Below are 19,246 nucleotides of genomic sequence, written 5' to 3'. Positions count from 1 at the left end.
GCGGTTCGCGTGAATGACACGGTGCTGGTGACGTGCCCCGAGGAGCCTGAACCCGGCCCATTCCCTGCAAAGTGCACAGAGCTGAAGGACCGCGGGGCAGTCTGGGATATCAGTGGAGTCAAGTGTCTCAGTGAGTGTGTGGAGACTGATACAACCCCCGCGCCCACCCCCCCGGCATGGGGCCAAACCTCCCCAGCCAGCCCAGGCATGGGACTGCAGTCAGTAACGGGCAGGAAATGGCCAGGGAAACTGGGCCGGTGATAACCGGGAAATTGGAGTCATGATGCCGGGGGTGGGAGACCTGGGGTGGGAGTTCTGGGAGGCCTTGACAATGGGCAGAGAAAGGGGGACCCCCCTCCCTCAGCCTGCCGAGAAACCCCTCTCAGGGCTGTCACCGTGGGCCCTCCCCACAAACACAGCCCCCCCCCCACTCCCCCCGTGCACACGGCTCCCCACCAGGCCCTGAGATGGCTGCTGGCGGCTGTGGCCGCGGCCTGGCAGGAGTCTCAGCCGGGCACTGCTGGGCAGCTCGCGAGGAGCGAAGCTCTGAGGCCTGGGAACTGATCCAGCATTTCTGAGGGTGCTTCTTCCAGCACCGCTTCTGCGAGCGGCCAGGCACGGGCCTCCCGCACACGCGGTCCCCTCCCTGCCCCAGACTCGCTCCCCGAGCCTTCCCCGTGGTCACAGGGCCGTTCATGCCGGGCCGGCCCCAGCACCTGTGCAACCCTGGGGCCGGCTCCCCAGAGCCAGGGGCTGTCAGACCGCAGGGCAGACGCGCCCCCATGGCCGCTCTCCTGTTCCTTTCACAGGGATGTGCAATGACTGGGTGAGGCAGGTGGATTTTGACCCTGCACAGACGGAGTTTGGCGTCGGGGCCGAGGGTCGGGTGACCTGTCGTCAGCAGTTCCAGCAGAACTCGTTCAGTGTGACGTGCAGAGAGATGGAGTCGGGACGCTTCGAGTGGGATTGGGGTGCACACAAGTGTGTCAGTGAGTGCGGGGAGCCGGCCCTGGGGCTGGCCGGGCGCCGTCTGGCCAGGGAGGGCTCCAGCCAGGCTGCTGAGAGGCCGTGGGGAGAGTCCTGCTGCAATGAGCAGCTTCCCACCCACGGTGTCCCCGGGGGGGCAGGCGCGTGGCTCTGATCCCGGCTCCTGGCCCTGCTCCCCGTGCAGGAGCAACAGAGACCAGGAACACCGTTCTCCCCACGGCCCAGTGGGGCTGACTGGTCTGCACTCGCCCTCCCCATGGCGGCCCTGAGCGTGTGAACGGAGTAAATGTACCTGAGTACGTGGGGCCTGATCCTGAGAGGGCCTGATCCTTGCAGACCCCCTGCCCCCTGCTCTTGTGGGCGCCCAGCATGGTTCAGGCTCAGCCCATAATACTCAGTGGAGTCTGCCTGGTTCCAGTGACCCCCAATACTCTGCTCTCCTTTACCCACAGGAAAATGTAAAATACCCAGAACCTGGGACCCCAGATTGCAGTTTGCCTCCAAGAGGCTGTTCTACGCCCCGGGTGACTCGGTGACACTGAGCTGCTCTGAGGGGTATCAGCCATCACCGCCTGTGATCGAATGTGTCAGAAATGGGAACCAGTCTGTCTGGAGTGAGACACCCACCTGCCGGGGTAAGTGTGAGACCCCCTGAGTCACCGCGGGCACAGGGCCAGGCCGGCAGCCAGACTCCGTGACACTTTGGTATCTCCGGAGCCAGGTGGATTCTCGCCCCATAAACCCTCTGGTTCGTTTTGGCCTTTCAGCCTCTCGTATGGGGACCTAAACCCTGCTGGAATTGCAGGGGCCTTGAGCCAGACCCCAACTCCCCCCCACCCAGGCCCTGGGCCCAGGGGTCAATAAGGAAGGGCAGGACCAGCCCAGAGACTCCCTGTCACCAGCGTGTCCATGTTCCTCGCCTTTCCCCAGCCCTTTGCTGTGCTGGTTTCTCCCGCGCTCCCTTTGGCTCAGCTCTGCCCCAGGATCACCCGGGGGCGGCCAGCGGCACCTTTCACCAGAACAGGATTTGAAGAGACTGGACATTTCTTTCCCTCCAGGGGTTTGTATGACGGCAGGAAACTGGCCCCCGTCGGTCTCTGCTGCCTCCGCACAGACAGAGTTTGCCGTTGGCGAGAGGATTCTGGTGACCTGTCGCCAGGAACAGTACGAGGGGCGCCCGGCTTGGGTGCAGTGTATGGAGACGGCTGGGCGCGTGGAGTGGGACACGAGCAATGTGAGCTGTGTGGGTGAGTTCTGCACAGACGGGCGGCCGGACGGGCTGGGGGCAGAATCCAAATCCTGGGACACCGAGAGCCTCCAAGGGGGCCCCACAACTTCCTGGGGCGTCTTTATGTCTTGAGTGTTCAGCTCGGACCTGCTGAAGGGCGTGAAGTGACAGCAACAGCGAGTGTGTGGGGCAAAGCAGCCTGCGTGGGGGGAGTGTGGTGAGGTTCTAGGCTGTGTTGGAGGGGTGTGAGGGGATGTCAGCGCCTGTACATAACAGTGTGTATCAGTGTGTGGGTTCATGGGTAAGGCCTGTTGTGAGTATTTATTTGTATTACTGTCACGGAGTCCCCGGGCGATGCTCTGGAACTGCTCCCCACAAAGCCAGTCAGGACTCTGGGGAGCCTCCTCTCCCTTGGAGCAGACTGTCTTCAGGGCAAGAAGCTCACATGGCTTCACCTTCCTGGGTCTGACCTTGGAGCATTCAGCATCCTCTGCCCCTCTGTGTGCTTCCCCCAGTGAGTCCACCCTGGCGGGGTCCTGGGGAAGCCAGAGGGTCCTGCACCCCCACTTCACAGTCAGGCGTGACTCTCAGCCAGCCAGTAATACAGAGGTTTATTAGATGACAGGAACACAGTCTAAACTGGAGCTTGTAGGTACCGAGAACAGGACCCCTCAGCCGGGTCCATTTTGGGGGGCAGTGAGCCAGACAATGACCTCTGCACTTCACTCCTCTTCCCCAGCTAGTTCCAAACTGACTCACCCTCCAGCCCCTCCTCCTCTGGGCTTTGTTCCTTTCCAGGGCCAGGAGATCACCTGATCTCTTTGTTCTCCAACACCTTTAGCATCCCCTTCCAGTGGGAAAGGGTCCCGGCCATTAGTTGCCAGGAGACAGAGTATTGGCCATTTATGTGCACTGGCCTTTATCCCACCACCTAGAGACTTAAGAAATGCATAGGGGAAACTGAGGCATCCCTATAGTATTCAGAGGAAACATTAAGAACAGTCCCACTTCGTCACAATTACCAGTAGCCCTTAGGGACCCCAGCGATGACCCCAGACCCCCTGGTGCTAGGCGCTGTACAAATTGTGGACAGACAGACAGCTCCTTGGGGCAGGGACTGACAGTCTAATGTGGGGACTGGAATCTCGCCCTTTTCTAATGGCCCCAAACCTGATTGTTCTCCCAACAGAAAAGTGCCGCAAACCCAGCTGGGCCTCAGCTCTGCGGTTCGAACCGGACAAGACGTATTATAGCTGGGAGGAGTCAGTGACCCTGAGCTGCCCTGAGGGGTTCGAACCCTCACAGCCCGTGATCAGATGTACCGGACAGGGGAACCGGAGTGTCTGGAATCAGACTGCTGCCTGCCTGGGTAAGTGTGAACCCCCGACATGGGTCACTGTGATCCCAGGGGCCTGGCCTGGTGCCGGATGCTCCGTGACCCTTCGATACTGTAGGGAGGAAGGAATTGCTGTCCCAGATCAGAGCAATGGCCCAGCTCAGGCGCTGGGGGACATGCCGTACAGGGCCCTAGGCAGAGAGACAGAGCTCGGGGGCAGGGGGAGCTGAGGCTCTGTTCTACTGAGACTCCCAGAGCCGCCCCCGGAGCCGGAGCTGCAGCCTCTGTCGCTGTGCCAGTCCCGCGGACACTGTGGGGGTGGGGCCATTTATGGTGCAACTTTTTAACAGTGGGGGTGATTCCCCAGGGGAACAGCCCCCCCGGGACAGGGTGGGGTCTCTGACACATGGAGCATTTACATTGAGAGTGGCTGCTGCCTTTCCAAAGATTCGCTCTGATCTCCCTTGCAGATGTAGAGCGCTGTGAGTTAAACCAGCCCTCGGAGAGCGCAGCAGGGAAAGCGCTGCCGTGTGTTCACACTGTCAGCTGCAAGCGCACTGGTGTGGCCACATTTGCGGCATTGGGAGTGGAGCATTATGGGCCGCTATCCCACAGAGCACCTCTTCCAATTCTGGCGCTGTGGCTTGTGGGAGGGGGGCGGGAGGGTACAGGGCATTCTGGGTCCTGTCCAGGGCCGGCTCCAGGCACCAGTTGAGCAAACTGGTGCTTGGGGCGGCAGATTGTTGGAGGCGGCATTCGGCCCAATCCTAGGGCGGCATGGCCGCTTTTTTTTTTTGCTTTGCCATTCTGGCCGCCCCGTTTTTTTTGTTTTTTTTTTGCTTGGGGCAGCCAAAAAGCCAGAGCCAGCCCTGGTCCTGTCCCAATGCTCTGTGATGCATCGCTTCGCATCCCAGCAATCCCTGTGCTTCCATCCACACTTGGCGCCATCTTTCAATGTTTTTTGTACTGCGCGCTCTGTCTTGCCTTTCGGTCTGCGGGAATGGATCCTGAACTTGTGAGGAATATGCTGATGGGTCTCGCCAGCACGTCACAAATTGCAGTCGAGTTACTCCTTAAGCTACAAACTGACAGTGAAGAGTCTGATGGTGATGTCGACTTGCATAATGCTTATGACACGAGATTGCTTGTGGCATTCACGGACATGCTCACCACCGTGGAACGCCGCTTTTGGGCTCGGGAAACAAGCACTGAGTGGTGGGATCACATCGTCATGGAAGTCTGGGATGACGAGCAGTGGCTGCAGAACTTTCGGATGAGAAAAGCCACTTCATGGGACTGTGTGAGGAGCTTGCCCCCACCCTGCAGCACAAGGACACGAGATTGAGAGCTGCCCTGCCGGTGGAGAAGCGGGTGGCTATTGCAATCTGGAAGCTGGCAACTCCAGACAGCTACTGATCGGTCGCTAACCAGTTTGGAGTGGGAAAATCAACCATTGGAATCGTGTTGATGCAAGTTTGCAAGGCCATTAATCGCATCCTGCTCAGAAGAACCGTGACTCTGGGTAACGTGCAGGAAATAGTGGCTGGCTTTGCACAAATGGGTTTCTCTAACGGCGGAGGGGTGATAGATGGGACGCATATTCCAATTCTGGCACCAGACCATGAGCCTCCGAGTACGTTAATCGGAAGGGGTATTTCTCTATGGTTCTCCAGGCGCTTGTGGATCACGGTGGGCGTTTCAATGACATTAACGCAGGCTGGCCCGGAAAGGTGCATGGCACATGCATTTTTCGGATCACAGGCCTGTTCAGGAAGCTGCAGGCCGGGACTTTTTTCCCAGACCAGAAGATCACGGTAGGGGAAGTCGAAATGCCCATTGTGATCCTTGGAAACCCTGCTTACCCCTTAATGCCGTGGCTCATGAAACCCTACACAAGGAGCCTTGACAGCAGCAAGGAGCGGTTCAACAACAGGCTGAGCCGGTGCAGAATGACTGTGGAGTGTGCTTTTGGCTGTTTAAAGGGCTGCTGGTGCTGTCTGTATGGGAAGCTGGACCTGGCCGATGACAGAATCCCCAGGGTTATAGCCACGTGCTGTACCCTTGTCACGGAGTAGGGGGGAGTCAGGGCCCTGCACCCCTCTTCCTGAGATTCACCGTGACTCTCAGCCAGCCAGTAACACAGAAGGTTTATTAGACGACAGGGACACAGTCTAAACCAGAGCTTGTAGGTACAACCAGGACCCGTCAGCCAGGTCCCTCTGGGGGAGCAAGGATCTTAGACTTGGGGTTCCCTGCGTCTTCCCAGCCAGCCCAAAACTGAAACCAAAACCCCCTCCCGCAGGCTCTCTCCCCTCCTTCCCTCCCCCTCTCCCTTTGTCCAGTTTCCCAGACAAAGGTGTCACCTGGCCCCACCCCCTTCCTGGCTCAGGTTACAGGCTCAGGTTCCCATCCCTCAATTAAAGTCATCCCCTGCTCTCCCATCCCCAATGCAGACAGTCCCAGTAAAACTAGACGACATTCCCAGGTCAATCCGTCCCGCTCCCTAGTGTGTCACATCTCTCCCCCCTTGGAGACTGAACTGAGCGGGGTCACTCTGACCAGTGACCGGGGGAAGTTCAGGGTCCCCTCTCCGGGACAACGCGTCCGCTATCAGGTTGTCACTTCCCTTCCCGTGGACCACGTCCATGTCCTAATCCTGAAGGAGCAGGCTCCATCTCAGAAGCTTGGCGTTGGCTCCTTTAATCTGGTGCAGCCAGGTCAGGGGAGAGTGGTCGGTGTGCACGGTGAAGTGACGCCCAAAGAGATATGGCTCTAGTTTCTTGAGGGCCCACACCATGGCCAGGCATTCCTTCTCGATGGCCGCGTAGTTCTGCTCCCGGGGTAGCAACTTCTTACTCAGGTACACGATGGGGTGTCTCTCCCCTTTTCATCCTCCTGCATTAACACCACCCCCAGTCCCGTGTCTGAGGCATCGGTGAACACCATAAAGGGCTTGTCAAAGTCTGGGTTTGCCAGAACTGGGCCACTGACCAGATCCTCCTTCAGCGCCCGGAGAGCCTCCTGGCACTCCTTGGTCCAGACCACCTTGTCTGGCTTCCCCTTCTTGCACAGCTCAGTGATGGGGGCGGCTATGGAGCTAAAGTGGGGCACAAACCTTCGATAGTACCCTGCCATCCCAATAAAGGCTTGGACCTGCTTTTTGGTTTGCGGAGCGGGCCAGTCTCTGATCACCTCCACTTTGGCTGGTTCCGGCTTTAGGCAGGCGCTTCCCACCCGGTGGCCTAGGTAGGATACCTCAGCCATCCCCACCTTGCACTTCTCCGGTTTTACGGTCAGCCCAGCCTCCTGGAGTCGGTCCAGCACTTGTCTAACCTGGGACATGTGGTCCTCCCAGGTCTGGCTAAAGACACAGATGTCATCAATGTGCGGCACGGCAAAACTCTCCATCCCCCTCAGTAGCTGATCCACCAGGCGCTCGAAGGTGGCCGGCGCTCCCTTGAGGCCGAAGGGCAGGGTCAGGAACTCATAGAGCCCCAGAGGGGTGACAAAGGCCGATTTCAGCCTGGCATCTGCATCCAGCTCTGCCGAATCCCACATTTCTTCCACAAGCACCGGAGTAGGGCTGACATGAAGTTGGACCTTGGTCTGTCAGGACTTCCTTGGGGAACCCCACTCGGCTGAAAATGGTCAGCAGTGCATCTGCCACAGTGTCCGCTTCGATGGACGATAAGGGCACTGCCTCGGGGTAGCGGGTGGCGAAATTTACCACCACCAAAATGTATTTCTTCCCCGACCGGGTCGTCTTGCTGAGAGGCCCCACTATGTCCATGGCCACCTTCTGGAAAGGCTCCTCTATGATGGGCAAAGGTCTCAAAGCCGTTTTCCCCTTGTCCCAGGCCTTCCCCACCCTCTGACAGGGGTCACAGGATCCGCAGTACTGTCGGACAGTAACAAAGACCCCAGGCCAGTAAAAGCTCCGTAGCAGCCTCTGCTGGGTACGCCAGGTTCCCTGGTGCCCTGAGAGGGGAATGTCATGGGCCCGGCACAGCAGCTGGCGGCGATATTTCTGGGGTACCACCAGCTGCCTCCTGATCCCCCCTGACTCCATTTTCCCTGGGGGAGCCCATTCTCGGTACAGGCACCCTTTCTCCCACAGGAGCCTTTTCCGGCCACCTCTCCCCATGGTCTGTACCGCACTGAGGTCGGCCAGGTCCCTTATCTTCCGCAAGGAGGGATCTTTCTGCACCTCGGCCTGGAACTCAGCAGCTGGGACAGGGATGGCCACCTGCTCTTTCTCACCGGCTGGGTCTGAAGCCGCAGCCTCCCTGAGCCGTGTCCCTGGGCGTTCCCTCCCCACCAGGTTAGGGTCCTGCAAGGTACCCTCCCCGAGGTCAAGATGCAGTGTCCCTTGCAGGCTCGGGCTACGAGTCACGACCAGGGCACCCTGGGGGTTGCTGGGCCAGTCCCCCGGGTCCCCCCCCCCCCCCCATTTAAGAGCTCAGTGGGCAAATGATGATGCACCCCCACTTCCTTGGGGCCCTCCTTGGCCCGCCATTTCAGGTGTACCCTCGCCACGGGCACCTTAAATGGAGTCCCGCCCACCCCCGTCAGGGTTAGTTAGGTGTTGGGCATTACCTGATCTGGAGCTACCACCTCGGGCCGGGCCAGTGTCACCTCAGCACCTGTGTCCCAGTATCCATTGACCTTCCTCCCGTCCACCTCCAGGGGAACAAGGCACTTGCTCCGCAGGGACAGCCCCGCGCCCACCCTATAAACCGAGAACCTTGAGTCCAGGGCATCCAGCCCTCCAGAGGAGCTGGCCTGGAGCCCTCCTCACTCCTGAGCAGTTGGTAAGCTGCCAGCCCCCCTTCCCTGGGAAGGCTGCCTCTCGCCCGGCTGGGTCTCTACCCAGTTAACCCTGTGTAATCGCCCCCTGAAACCGTCCCTCGCTGACTCTTCAGCACGCCTGGTCCCCGTCAATCCCCCTTTGTTTTACTGCTCCCTAGTCACTTACTGCAGGAAGCGCCGTCCACGGGGTGCAGTAGATCCCACCTCTGCCACCAGTTGTCATGGAGTGTGCGGGAGTCAGCACCCTGCACCCTCACTTCCTGTGATTCACCGTGACTCTCAGCCAGACAGTACAAAAGAAGGTTTATTAGACGACAGGAACACAGTCCCAAGCAGGGCTTGTAAGTACAACCAGGACCCCTCAGTCAGGTTCCTCTGGGGGACAAAGATCTTAGACCCCAGACTTGGGGTTCCCTGCCTCTTCGGTGCCAGCCCAAAACTGAAACCAAAACCCCTCCCGCAGGCTCTCTCCCCCTCCTTCTCTCCCCCTCTCCTTTTGTCCAGTTTCCCGGGCAAAGGTGTCACCTGGCCCCACCCCCTTCCTGGCTCAGGTTACAGGCTCAGGTTCTGTCCCTTAATTAAAGTCATCCCCTGCTCTCCCATCCCCCATGCAGACAGTCCAGTAAAACTAGACGACATTCCCCGGTCAATCCGCCCCGCTCCCTACTGCGTCACAACCCTCCATAACATTTGTGAAGAGAAGGGTGAAAGCTTCACTCAGGCATGGACCATGGAGGTTCAACACCTGGAGGCTGAATTTGAACGGCCAGAGACCAGGGCTATTAGAGGGGCCCAGCACGGGGCTGCAAGGATTAGGGATGCCTTGAGGGAGCAATTTGAGGCTGAAAGCCACCAGTAATGGCTCTATGCATCCGAAGAAGTGAGGTTTTTACTCACGAAAGCTTATGCCCAAATAAATCTGTTAGTCTTTAAGGTGCCACCAGACTCTTTGTTGTTTCAGTAATGTTTGGTGCTCTTCACGGGAGCGAAGTGCAGTGGTTCCAATGCTAGTAGGCATCTGTGTTTGCTACATATGATGCACTGACTTGCAGTGCCTGTTGCTTTCCTGGGCTACGGGATCTTTTACGTTATGCAATAATAAAGAACGTTTTCAAAGCAAAAAAATCCATTTAATGAAAAGAAACACAACTGCTGGGGAAACAGAAAGGGCAGGACACATCTGTGTTGTGTGGGAGGAGGGAAGGGGGAGGGTAGGGAACGGGACAATCACAGATTTGCGTGTGTCCTGTTATCATTTCTGTCTGGAGTGCCGTGCAATGAGTGCTGCACTTCAGGCTGGCTAAAATGCATGGTGATGGGGGTTGAGTCAGTGGGTAAGGGTTGTAGTTTGCAGGGCTGGGTGGTGAAGCTACAGGTGTTGGAGGCAGCTGGTGTCGGTAAGAAACTGGATGTTGGGGGAAGTGGGTTGGTGGTGACATGGGAACACAAGGGAAAGAGTTTTGGGACAAGGGCTGCGGGGGGGTGGGGCAGATCTGCTCCGTCTGCAGTGCCGTGAGCGCCTGTATCAAGTCCGCTTGGCGCTCCATAATGCTTACGAGCCGCTCCGTGGCTTGTTGCTGGTGATCCGCATTCTGCTGGCAGAGCCTCCTTTCAGTCTCCCGCCACTCCTGCACTTTTTGATTTTCTCTTTGGTTCTTCGCGGACGCTTCCTGATTCTTTGGAGTCTTTCGGCCATTGATAACAAGGACAGCTGGGATCTCAAGGTTGCATCTGTAAAGCCAAAATGCAACACTTAACAGAGGCAGCATTGTTCACACCAGACAGAGCAATGATTCGCCCGTACGTAAAGACAAGTACAGTGTACACAATAGCAGAATTTGCCCATCCCAAGCGAGCGCACATAACCCACAGGAGCCCCAAAATGGTGAGTAAGCACAGGGGCAAGGAGGACTGATTGTTTCAGGGCCATAGTGTCCTCTGGGGTTGGTTCTGTGCCTTGGGGAGAGCCAACAGCTGCAGGGGGCCCCTATACTGAGCACTGTCCCCACATTTTCCACAGGTGTGACAATGCGGTTCTGGCGGAACCCAACTGAGAGCGCCAACTCAGGACAAATTGCTCAAACAGGGCAGTTACAGCCCAAGGCTGGGGTTCTTTCCACCTCTAAGGCACCAAACCAGCCAGACTAAGAGGACTTCAGTCTCACCCCACTGGCTAACTGCAAGTCTCACAAGCAATCTCCTTAAACACCCCAGTTTCCCAGTATTACCACCAGTGCCACTCGTTATGGGGACAAATGGTTATGAAAACCAATACCCCAGTAAAAGAAAAAGGTTCTCCTGATCCCAAAGGACCAAGCCCCAGACCCAGGTCAATATACAAATCAGATCTTACCCACAAATCTCGCTGTTGCCAATCCTTTAGAATCTAAAATCTAAAGGTTTATTCATAAAAGGAAAAAGATAGAGATGAGAGTTAGAATTGGTTAAATGGAATCAATTACATACAGTAATGGCAAAGTTCTTGGTTCAGGCTTGCAGCAGCGATGGAATAAACTGCAGGTTTAAATCAAGTCTCTGGAATACATCCCCCTCTGGGATGGGTTCTCAGTCCTTTGTTCAAAGCTTCAGCTTGTAGCAAAGTTCCTCCAGAGGTATGAAGCAGGATTGAAGACAAGATGGAGATGAGGCATCAGCCTTATATAGTCTTTTCCAGGAGTAAGAACACCTCCTTGTTACCTCCTTACAGCCAAATGGAGTCTGGAGTCACATGGGCCAGTCCTTGCATACTTCGCTGAGTTACAAGGTGTATCTGCCTTCTCTCAATGGGTCCATTGTATAGCTGATGGTCCTTAATGGGCCATCAAGCAGGCTAGGCAGAGCTAATCTCAGCTTGTCTGGGATGTCACCCAGAAGCATAGCATAAGTTTGCCATACAGACAGTATAGAGCCAATATTCATAACTTTAACTAGAAAACTGATACACACATATAGACAGCATAATCATAACCAGTAAACCATAACCTTGTCCTAGACACCCCATTTGACCCCCTTTATACAAGATTTGGGTGCCACTACAGGACCTTGGTTGCAACAATGATCTAGACGATCCCAGTTTATGTCAATAACGTCACACGGGAGCCCCAAAATGGTGAGTAAGCACAGGAGCAAGGGGGACTGATTGTTTCAAGGCCATAGTGTCCTCTGGGGTTGGTTCTGTGCCTTGGGGAGAGCCAACAGCTGAAGGGGGCCCCTATACTGAGCACTGTCCCCACATTTTCCACAGGATGAGTGTGACAATGCGGTTCTGGCAGGACCCAACTGAGAGTGCCAATTCAGGACAAATTGCTAAAACAGGGCAGTTACAGCCCAAGGCTGGGGTTTTTCCACCTCTAAGGCACCAACCAGCCAATCTAAGAGGACTTCGGTCTCACCCCACTGGCTAACCACAAGTCACACAAGCAATTCCCTTAGACACTCCAGTTTCCCAGTATTACCACCAGTACCACTTGTTATGGGGACAAATGGTTATGAAAACCAGTACCCCAGTAAAAGAAAAAGGTTCTCCTGATCCCAAAGGACCAAGCCCCAGACCCAGGTCAATATACAAATCAGATCTTACCCACAAATCACGCTGTTGCCAATCCTTTAGAATCTAAAATCTAAAGATTTATTCATAAAAGGAAAAAGATAGAGATGAGAGATAGAATTGGTTAAATGGAATCAATTACATACAGTAATGGCAAAGTTCTTGGTTCATGGCTTGCAGCAGCGATAGATAAAACTGCAGGTTCAAATCAAGTCTCTGGAACATCCCCCGCTGGGATGGGTCCTCAGTCCTTTGTGTAGAGCTTCAGTTTGTAGCAAAGTCTCTCCAGAAGTAAGAAGCAGGACTGAAGACCAAATGGAGATGAGGCATCAGCCTTTTATAGTCTTTTCCAGGTGTAAGAACACCTCTTTGTTCTTACTGTGGAAAATTAGAGCAAAATGGAGTCTGGAGTCACATAGGCCAGTCCCTGCATACTTTGCAGACTTACAAGGTGTATTTGCCTTCTCTCAATGGGTCCATTGTATAGCTGATGGTCCTTAATGGGCCATCAAGCAGGCTAGGCAGAGCTAACACCAGCTTGTCTGGGGTGTCACCCAGCAGCATAGCATAAGTTTGAAATACAGACAGTATAGAGCCAATATTCATAACTTCAACTACAAAACTGATACACACATATAGACAGCATAATCATAACCAGCAAACCATAACCTTGTCTTAGACACCTCATTTGATCCCCTTTATACAAGATTTGGTGCCACTACAGGACTTTGGTTGCAACCATGTTCTATATGGTTCCAGTTCAAGTCAATAACGTGACATCCACACCAAACAATTTCCTTCCCAAAATAAAAGCCGCTTACCAGGCACCTCCTCCGCTGTTTGTTCTTCCCCAAGCACCATCCGCTGCGACTGGCTACCTTCCTCCTGGCTTGAGAACAGCTCCTGGCTGCATGCATCTATGGATGCTGGGCTGTCCTCTGGGTCCCCCTCCTCCTCAGCACGCTCACTCCTGCTTTCCTCCTCCTGCCTTGTGGAACTCTGTACTGCTTACGGCCCCTGAAGTGTCCATGGTGGTCTTCGGAGTGGAGGTGGGGTTGCCCCCAAGTATCGCGTCCAGCTCTTTGTAGAAATGGCAGGTTGCGGGGGCAGCACCGGAGTGGCGGTTTGCCTCGTGGGCTTTGCGGTAGGCATTGTGCAGCTCCTTCACTTTAACCCTGCACTGCAGTGTGCCAGGTCATGGCCCCTTTCCATCATGGCCCTTGATATCTGCCTGAAGGTATCGTAATTCCTACGGCTGGAGCGCAGCTGGGACTGGACAGCTTCCTCCCCCCAAACACTGATGAGGTCCAGCACCTCGCCATTGCTCCATACTGGGGCTCGCCTGGCGCGTGGAGGCATGGTCACCTGGAAAGATGCACTGAGAGCACTCCACGGCTGGCTGAGCAAACAGGAAGGGGATTTTCAAAATTCCCAGAGAATTTAAAGGGCCGGTCTGATGGTTGGTCACCTGAGGGCAGGGCAGTAGAGTTCCAAGTGATGACGAGAGTGGCTAGAACAGGCGTTGTGGGACACTTCTGGAGGCCAATCAGAGCGCATTAACAGACCAGGGCGTCTACACTGACGCTGGGACGTTTCAGCCAAGGCACAGCAAGCGTTACGCTTCTTGTGGAGGTGGCTTACCAGGAGTGCTCCAGCCGGGGAGTCCGGGTGCTCTACGTGTCTTACTAGTGTGGACACGTCGTGAGTTAGGGCGCCCGGGGCTGATTTAATGCGCTCTAACTTGCAAGTGTAGCCAAGGCCTAATTCAACCACCAGTTACTGAGGGCTAGTCTACACTACTCGCTGGATTGGCGGGTAGTGATCTATCTATTGGGGATCGATTTATCGCGTGTAGTGTAGACGCGACAAATTGATCCCCGATCACTCTCCCGTCGACTGCTGAACTCCAGCTCGGCGAGAGGCGGAAGCAAAGTCAATGGGGGAGATGCGGCCATCAATCCCGCGCCGCGAGGACGCGAAGTTAGTAATTCTAAGTCGATCTAAGATACGTCGACTTCAGCTACGCTATTCTCGTCGCTGATGTTGCGTATCTTAGATCGATCCCCCCCTAGTGTAGACCAGGCCTGAGAGCAACAGAGTCGCTGGCAGACGGGGAGAAGATCCCCCCCTGCAGGTGGGTCTCTGGCCTGGGCTAGGCAATAGGTCAGACTGGATGGTCAGAATGGGCCCTTCTGGCCTGGACACCCAGGGAAATACGTCCTCCCTCCGCGACTCCGTGGGGCTGACTCACCTGCCCTCACCTCACTCACCCCACCCCGCTGAGGCCCTGAGCACGTGTGAATCCTGTAGAGATAAATGGGGGAGATAGACCTGATCACAGAGGAGCTGATCCCGGCAACCCCTACTATAGTGTGGGTGCCCAGCGTGGCTCGGGATCGGGCCCATAATGGCTGGGGGAAGCCGCAGGATTCAGTAACCCTCAAGAGTCTCCCCTTATTTCTTTGATACACAGAAAAATGTGAAATACCAAAACCCTGGGACCCCAGATTGCAGTTTACCCCCGAGGGGCTGTTCTACGCCCTGGGTGACATGGTGACACTGAGCTGCCCTGAGGGGTATCGGCCATCACCGCCTGCAATCGAGTGTATCAGAAATGGGAACCAGTCTGTCTGGAGTGAGACACCCACTTGCCGGGGTAAGTGTGAGCCCCCCCGAGTCACCGCGGGCACAGGGGCTGGGCCGACAGCCAGACTCCGTGACACTTTGGTATCTCCGGAGCCAGGTGGGTTCTCGCCCAGTAAACTCTCTGGTTCGTTTTGGCCTCTCAGTCTCTCGTATGGGGACCTAAACCCTGCTTCAGTTGCAGGGGCCCTGAGCCAGATCCCAACTCCCTCCCCCCCCCCCCCCCCCCCCCCCCCCGCTGGGGCGTGCTTCCGAGGGACGTGGCCCCCTCCCCGCTTCTCCTGCTGCCGGCCCCCCCTGCACTGGGCACCCCCCCCGCTCCCCCCCCCCCAGGCCCTGGGCCCAGGGGCCAATAAGGAAGGGCAGGACCAGCCCAGGGACTCCCTGTCACCAGCGTGTCCGTGTTCCTCGCCTTTCCCCAGTCCTTTGCGGTGCTGGTTTCTCCTGCGCTCCCTTTGGCTCAGCTCTGCCCCAGGATCACCCGGGGGCGGCCAGCGGCACCTTTCCCCAGAACAGGATTTGCAGAGACTGGACATTTCTTTCCCTCCAGGGGTTTGTACGAGGGCAGGAAACTGGCCCCCGTCGGTCTCTGCTGCCTCCACACAGACAGAGTTTGCCGTTGGCGAGGGGGTTGAGGTGACCTGTCGCCCGGAGCAGTACGAGGGGAGCCCGGCTTGGGTGCAGTGTACGGAGACGGCTGGGCGCGTGGAGTGGGACACGAGCAGTGTGAGCTGTGTGGGTGAGTTCTGCACAGACGGGCGGCTGGACGGGCTGGGGGCAGGATCCAAACCCTGGGACACCGAGAGCCTCCATGGAGGCCCCACGACTTCCTGGGGCGTCTTTATGTCTTGAGTGTTCAGCTCGGACCTTCTGAAGGGCGTGAAGTGACAGCGACAGCGAGTGTGTGGGGCAAAGCAGCCTGCGTGGGGGGAGCGTGGTGAGGTTCTAGGCTGTGGTGGAGGGGTGTGAGGGGATGTCTGTGGGGTGTTTTAGTGTGTGTGTGTGTGTAGGGGGTTGTGTGGCTAAGTATTATAAGGGTGTGTATATGGGGTTGTCTATAGGGTGTCGGGGGGTGTTGTTGTTGTGTGAATAGGGGCTTGAGGATATAGTAGGTGTCTGTAAGGGGGTGGGAGATGTGTGTTAGCTTGTAGCGGTGTGTAATGCTGTGTCTGTGCGATGTAGGCGGTGTTGGGGTGTGTCATTGTGTAGCAGGGCATAGGCACCAACTTCCTCAGTTCTGGGGGGTGCACGACCCCCACTCCACACCAGGCTCCACCCCTACTCCACCCTTTCCCCCATGCCCCCACCCCTGCCCCACCTCTTCCCACCCTGCCCCGCCTCTTCCTGCCGCGCTCCACCCCTCCCCCGCAGCGCCTCCTGCACACGCTGAACAGCTGATAGCGGCGGGCGGGAGGTGCTGTGGGGGAGGGAGAGGCGCTGATCCGTGGGGCTGTCAGTGGGTGCTGAGCAGCCCCAGGGCACCCACAGAGTCGGCGCCTGTACATGAGGGTGTGTATCAGTGTGTGGGGATGGCAGCGCTTGTATATAAAAATAAATAAAACATGGAGATATACCTACCTCATAGAGCTGGAAGGGAGGGTCATCAAGTCCAGCCCCCTGCCTTCACTAGCAGGACCAAGTACTGATTTTGCCCTAGATCCCTAAGTGGCCCCCTCAAGGATTGAACTCACAACCCTGGGTTTAGCAGGCCAGTGCTCAAACCACTGAGTTATCCCTCCCAGTGTGTATCAGTGTGTGGGTTCATGGGTAAGGCCTGTTGTGATTATTTATTTGTATCACCGATAGCCCTTAGGAACTGCAGCCATGGCTCCCGACCCCCTGGCGCTAGGTGCTGTACAAATGCTGGATAGACAGACAGCTCCTTGGGGCAGGGACTGTCAGTCTAATGTGGGGACTGGAATCTCGCCCTTTTCTAATGGCCCCAAACCTGATTGTTCTCCCAACAGAAAAGTGCCGCAAACTCAGCTGGGCCTCAGCTCTGCGGTTCGAACCGGACAAGACGTATTATAGCAGGGAGGAGCCAGTGACCCTGAGCTGCCCGGAGGGATTCGAACCCTCGCAGCCTGTGATCAGATGTACCGGACAGGGGAACCGGAGCATCTGGAATCAGATTGCTGCCTGCCTGGGTTAGTGTGAACCCCTCACGTGGGTCACTGTGATCCCAGGGGCCTGGCCTGGTACCAGATGCTCTGTGACCCTGTACTGTGGGGTACTGTACTGTGTGATACTGTAGGGAGGAAGGAATTGCCGTCCCAGATCAGAGCAATGGTCCAGCTCAGGCACTACGGGGATGTGCCATTGTCACGGTGTTATCTGGGGTTCCTTCCACCCAAAGCTCTTGGTAACTTTTACTCTGTGCGAGGAGGTGTCAGGAAATAAATCAGGGGAGACACGGCCATCCAACCAATAGTTGGCTGGCACAAACAGGACAACACAAGAGTGCTTTCACTTAAAGCTAAACTTTACTTAGTCTCAAGCACTTACACACGTCCGCAACAAGATTAGTAAAACACCCCCAACCCTCGATAATTACCAACGCTGAGTGTGGCTTTCGAGTGACACAGCGGCAGGCTTCCAGTGGCCAAATCTTTCGTCTGCCGGAGGGGACCGCAAGATGTATCCAGAGGGAAAGTCCAAAAAGAGTCCAAAAGAGTCCCCAAACGAGTCTCACTATCTCAAGCTTTTTCCCCTTATTTATACATTAGTAATAGAATTACATGTCCCTTAAAGAAACCTTGTTAAGTAAGCAGTTTCAATGATCAAGCAAGAGGTTCCTTCTGATTATTGATTAACCAGGTGTGGGTTTTTCCAGAGTTTGGAGTCTTGAGACCCCAATAGACATTCCTTGGGCACATCCTGCTCTTTTAAAATGCATGTGTCAGCAACTTCAACACAATTCTTATCAGGAAGGACGCGGGGTCAAGCTGCCCTTTCTGAGGCACCCAAAAACCCCTCCCCTCCTGCCTTGGTCAAGCTGAGACTTGTTTTTAACAGTTTGCTTTTAACAATAAGCCATAGTGGTTTTGGGCACTTTACTGGTTTGCCAAAGTCTCCCCATACAATGGAGTCCCCGGGTGATGCTCTGGAACTGCTCCCCACAAAGCCAGTCAGGACTTTGGGGAGCCTCCTCTCCCTTGGAGCAGACTGTCTTCAGGGCAAGGAGCTCACACGGCTTCACCTCCTGGGTCTGACCTCGGAGCATTCAGCATATGCCCCTCCGTGCGCTTCCCACAGCGAGTCCGCCCAGGCCGGGTCCTGGGGAAGCCAGAGGGTTCTGCACCCCCACTTCGCAGTCAGACGTGACTCTCAGCCAGCCAGTAACACAGAGGTTTATTAGATGACAGGAACACGGTCTAAAACAGAGCTTGTAGGTACAGAGAACGGGATCCCTCAGCCGGGTCCATTTTGGGGCCTAGCGAGCCAGACAATCCCATCTGCACTCACTCCCCATCCTCAGCTAGCTCCAAACTGAAACCCCCTCCAGCCCCTCCTTTCTGGCCTTTGTCTCTTTCCCTAGCCAGGAGGTCACCTGATTTCTTTATTCTCCAACAACTTTAGCTATCCCCTTGCAAGAGGGGAAGGGCCTGGCCATTAGTTGCCAGGAGACAGAGTGTCGGCCATTTATGCACACTGGCCTTTATCCCACCACCTAGAGACTTAAGAAATGCATAGGGGAAACTGAGGCACCCACACAGTATTCAGAGGAAACATTAAGAACAGTCCCACTTCGTCACAGCTGTACAGGGCCCTAGGCAGAGAGACAGAGCTCGGGGGGCAGGGGGAGCTGAGGCTCTGTTCTACTGAGACTCCAAGAGCCGCCCCCAGGAGCCGGAGCTGCAGCCTCTGTCACTGTGCCAGTCCCGCGGACACTGTGGGGGTGGGGCCATTTATGGTGCAACTTTTTAACAGTGGGGGTGATTCCCCAGGGCAACAGCCCCCTGGGACGGGGTGGGGTCTCTGACACATGGGGCGTTTACATCGAGGGTGGCTGCTGCCTTTCTAAAGATTCGCTCTAATTCCACCACCAGTTACTGAGCGCAGCAGAGTCGCTGGCAGAAGGGGAGAAGATCCCCCTGCAGGGACCCCGGGGCGGGTCTCTGGCCTGGGCTAGGCAATAGGTCAGACTGGATGGTCAGAATGGGCCCTTCTGGCCTTGACACTTATGAATCTGTAACTACCTACAGAGAGATCCCTGCAGCCGCAGCCCAGACCAGCACTGACTTCTCTGTCATGGCATCAGAGAAATGTGGGGCTGGACGGGACCTCGACAGGCCGCCTAGTCCAGCCCCCTGCGCTGAGGCAGGGCCAAGTAACCCTCAACCAGCCCTGACAGGGGTTTGTCCAACCTGGTCTTAAAAACCTTCAGTGATGGGGATCCCACAACCTCCCTGGGAGCCTGTTCCAGAGCTGAACTACCCTGAGAGTTAGAAAGTTTTTCCTGATAGCTAACGAAATCTTCCTTCCTGCCGATTACGTCCATCACTTCCTGTCCCACCTCCAGTGGCCATGGAGAACACTTGATCCCTGTCCTCTTTAGAACAGCCCTTCGCATATCTGAAGACTGTTATCGGGTCCCCCTCAGTCTCCTTTTCTCAAGCGTAGCCATGCCCAGTACTTTAACCTTCCTCACAGGTCAGGTTTTCTAAACCTTTTATCGTTTTGTTGCTCCCCTCTG

General features: G+C 56.0%; 1 protein-coding gene across 1 annotated transcript in view; it reads left to right on the top strand.

Moving 5' to 3' along the window:
- Positions 1-2,050: 2,050 nt before the first annotated feature.
- The window catches only part of LOC117879379 (receptor-type tyrosine-protein phosphatase kappa-like), a gene marked incomplete in the record, with an annotated part of 69,330 nt that continues 52,134 nt past the window's right edge, over positions 2,051-19,246 (top strand). The window contains 5 exon segments of the mRNA XM_034774526.1: positions 2,051-2,234; positions 3,405-3,584; positions 14,381-14,563; positions 15,101-15,289; positions 16,518-16,697. Coding sequence (XP_034630417.1) covers positions 2,054-2,234; positions 3,405-3,584; positions 14,381-14,563; positions 15,101-15,289; positions 16,518-16,697 — 913 coding nt within the window.

The sequence above is a fragment of the Trachemys scripta genome, chromosome 6 (genome assembly GCF_013100865.1).
Source record: "Trachemys scripta elegans isolate TJP31775 chromosome 6, CAS_Tse_1.0, whole genome shotgun sequence".
NCBI lineage: Eukaryota > Metazoa > Chordata > Testudines > Emydidae > Trachemys > Trachemys scripta.
Note: the sequence above shows the minus strand (reverse complement) of the source record. Positions and strands in the feature narration are given on the sequence as shown.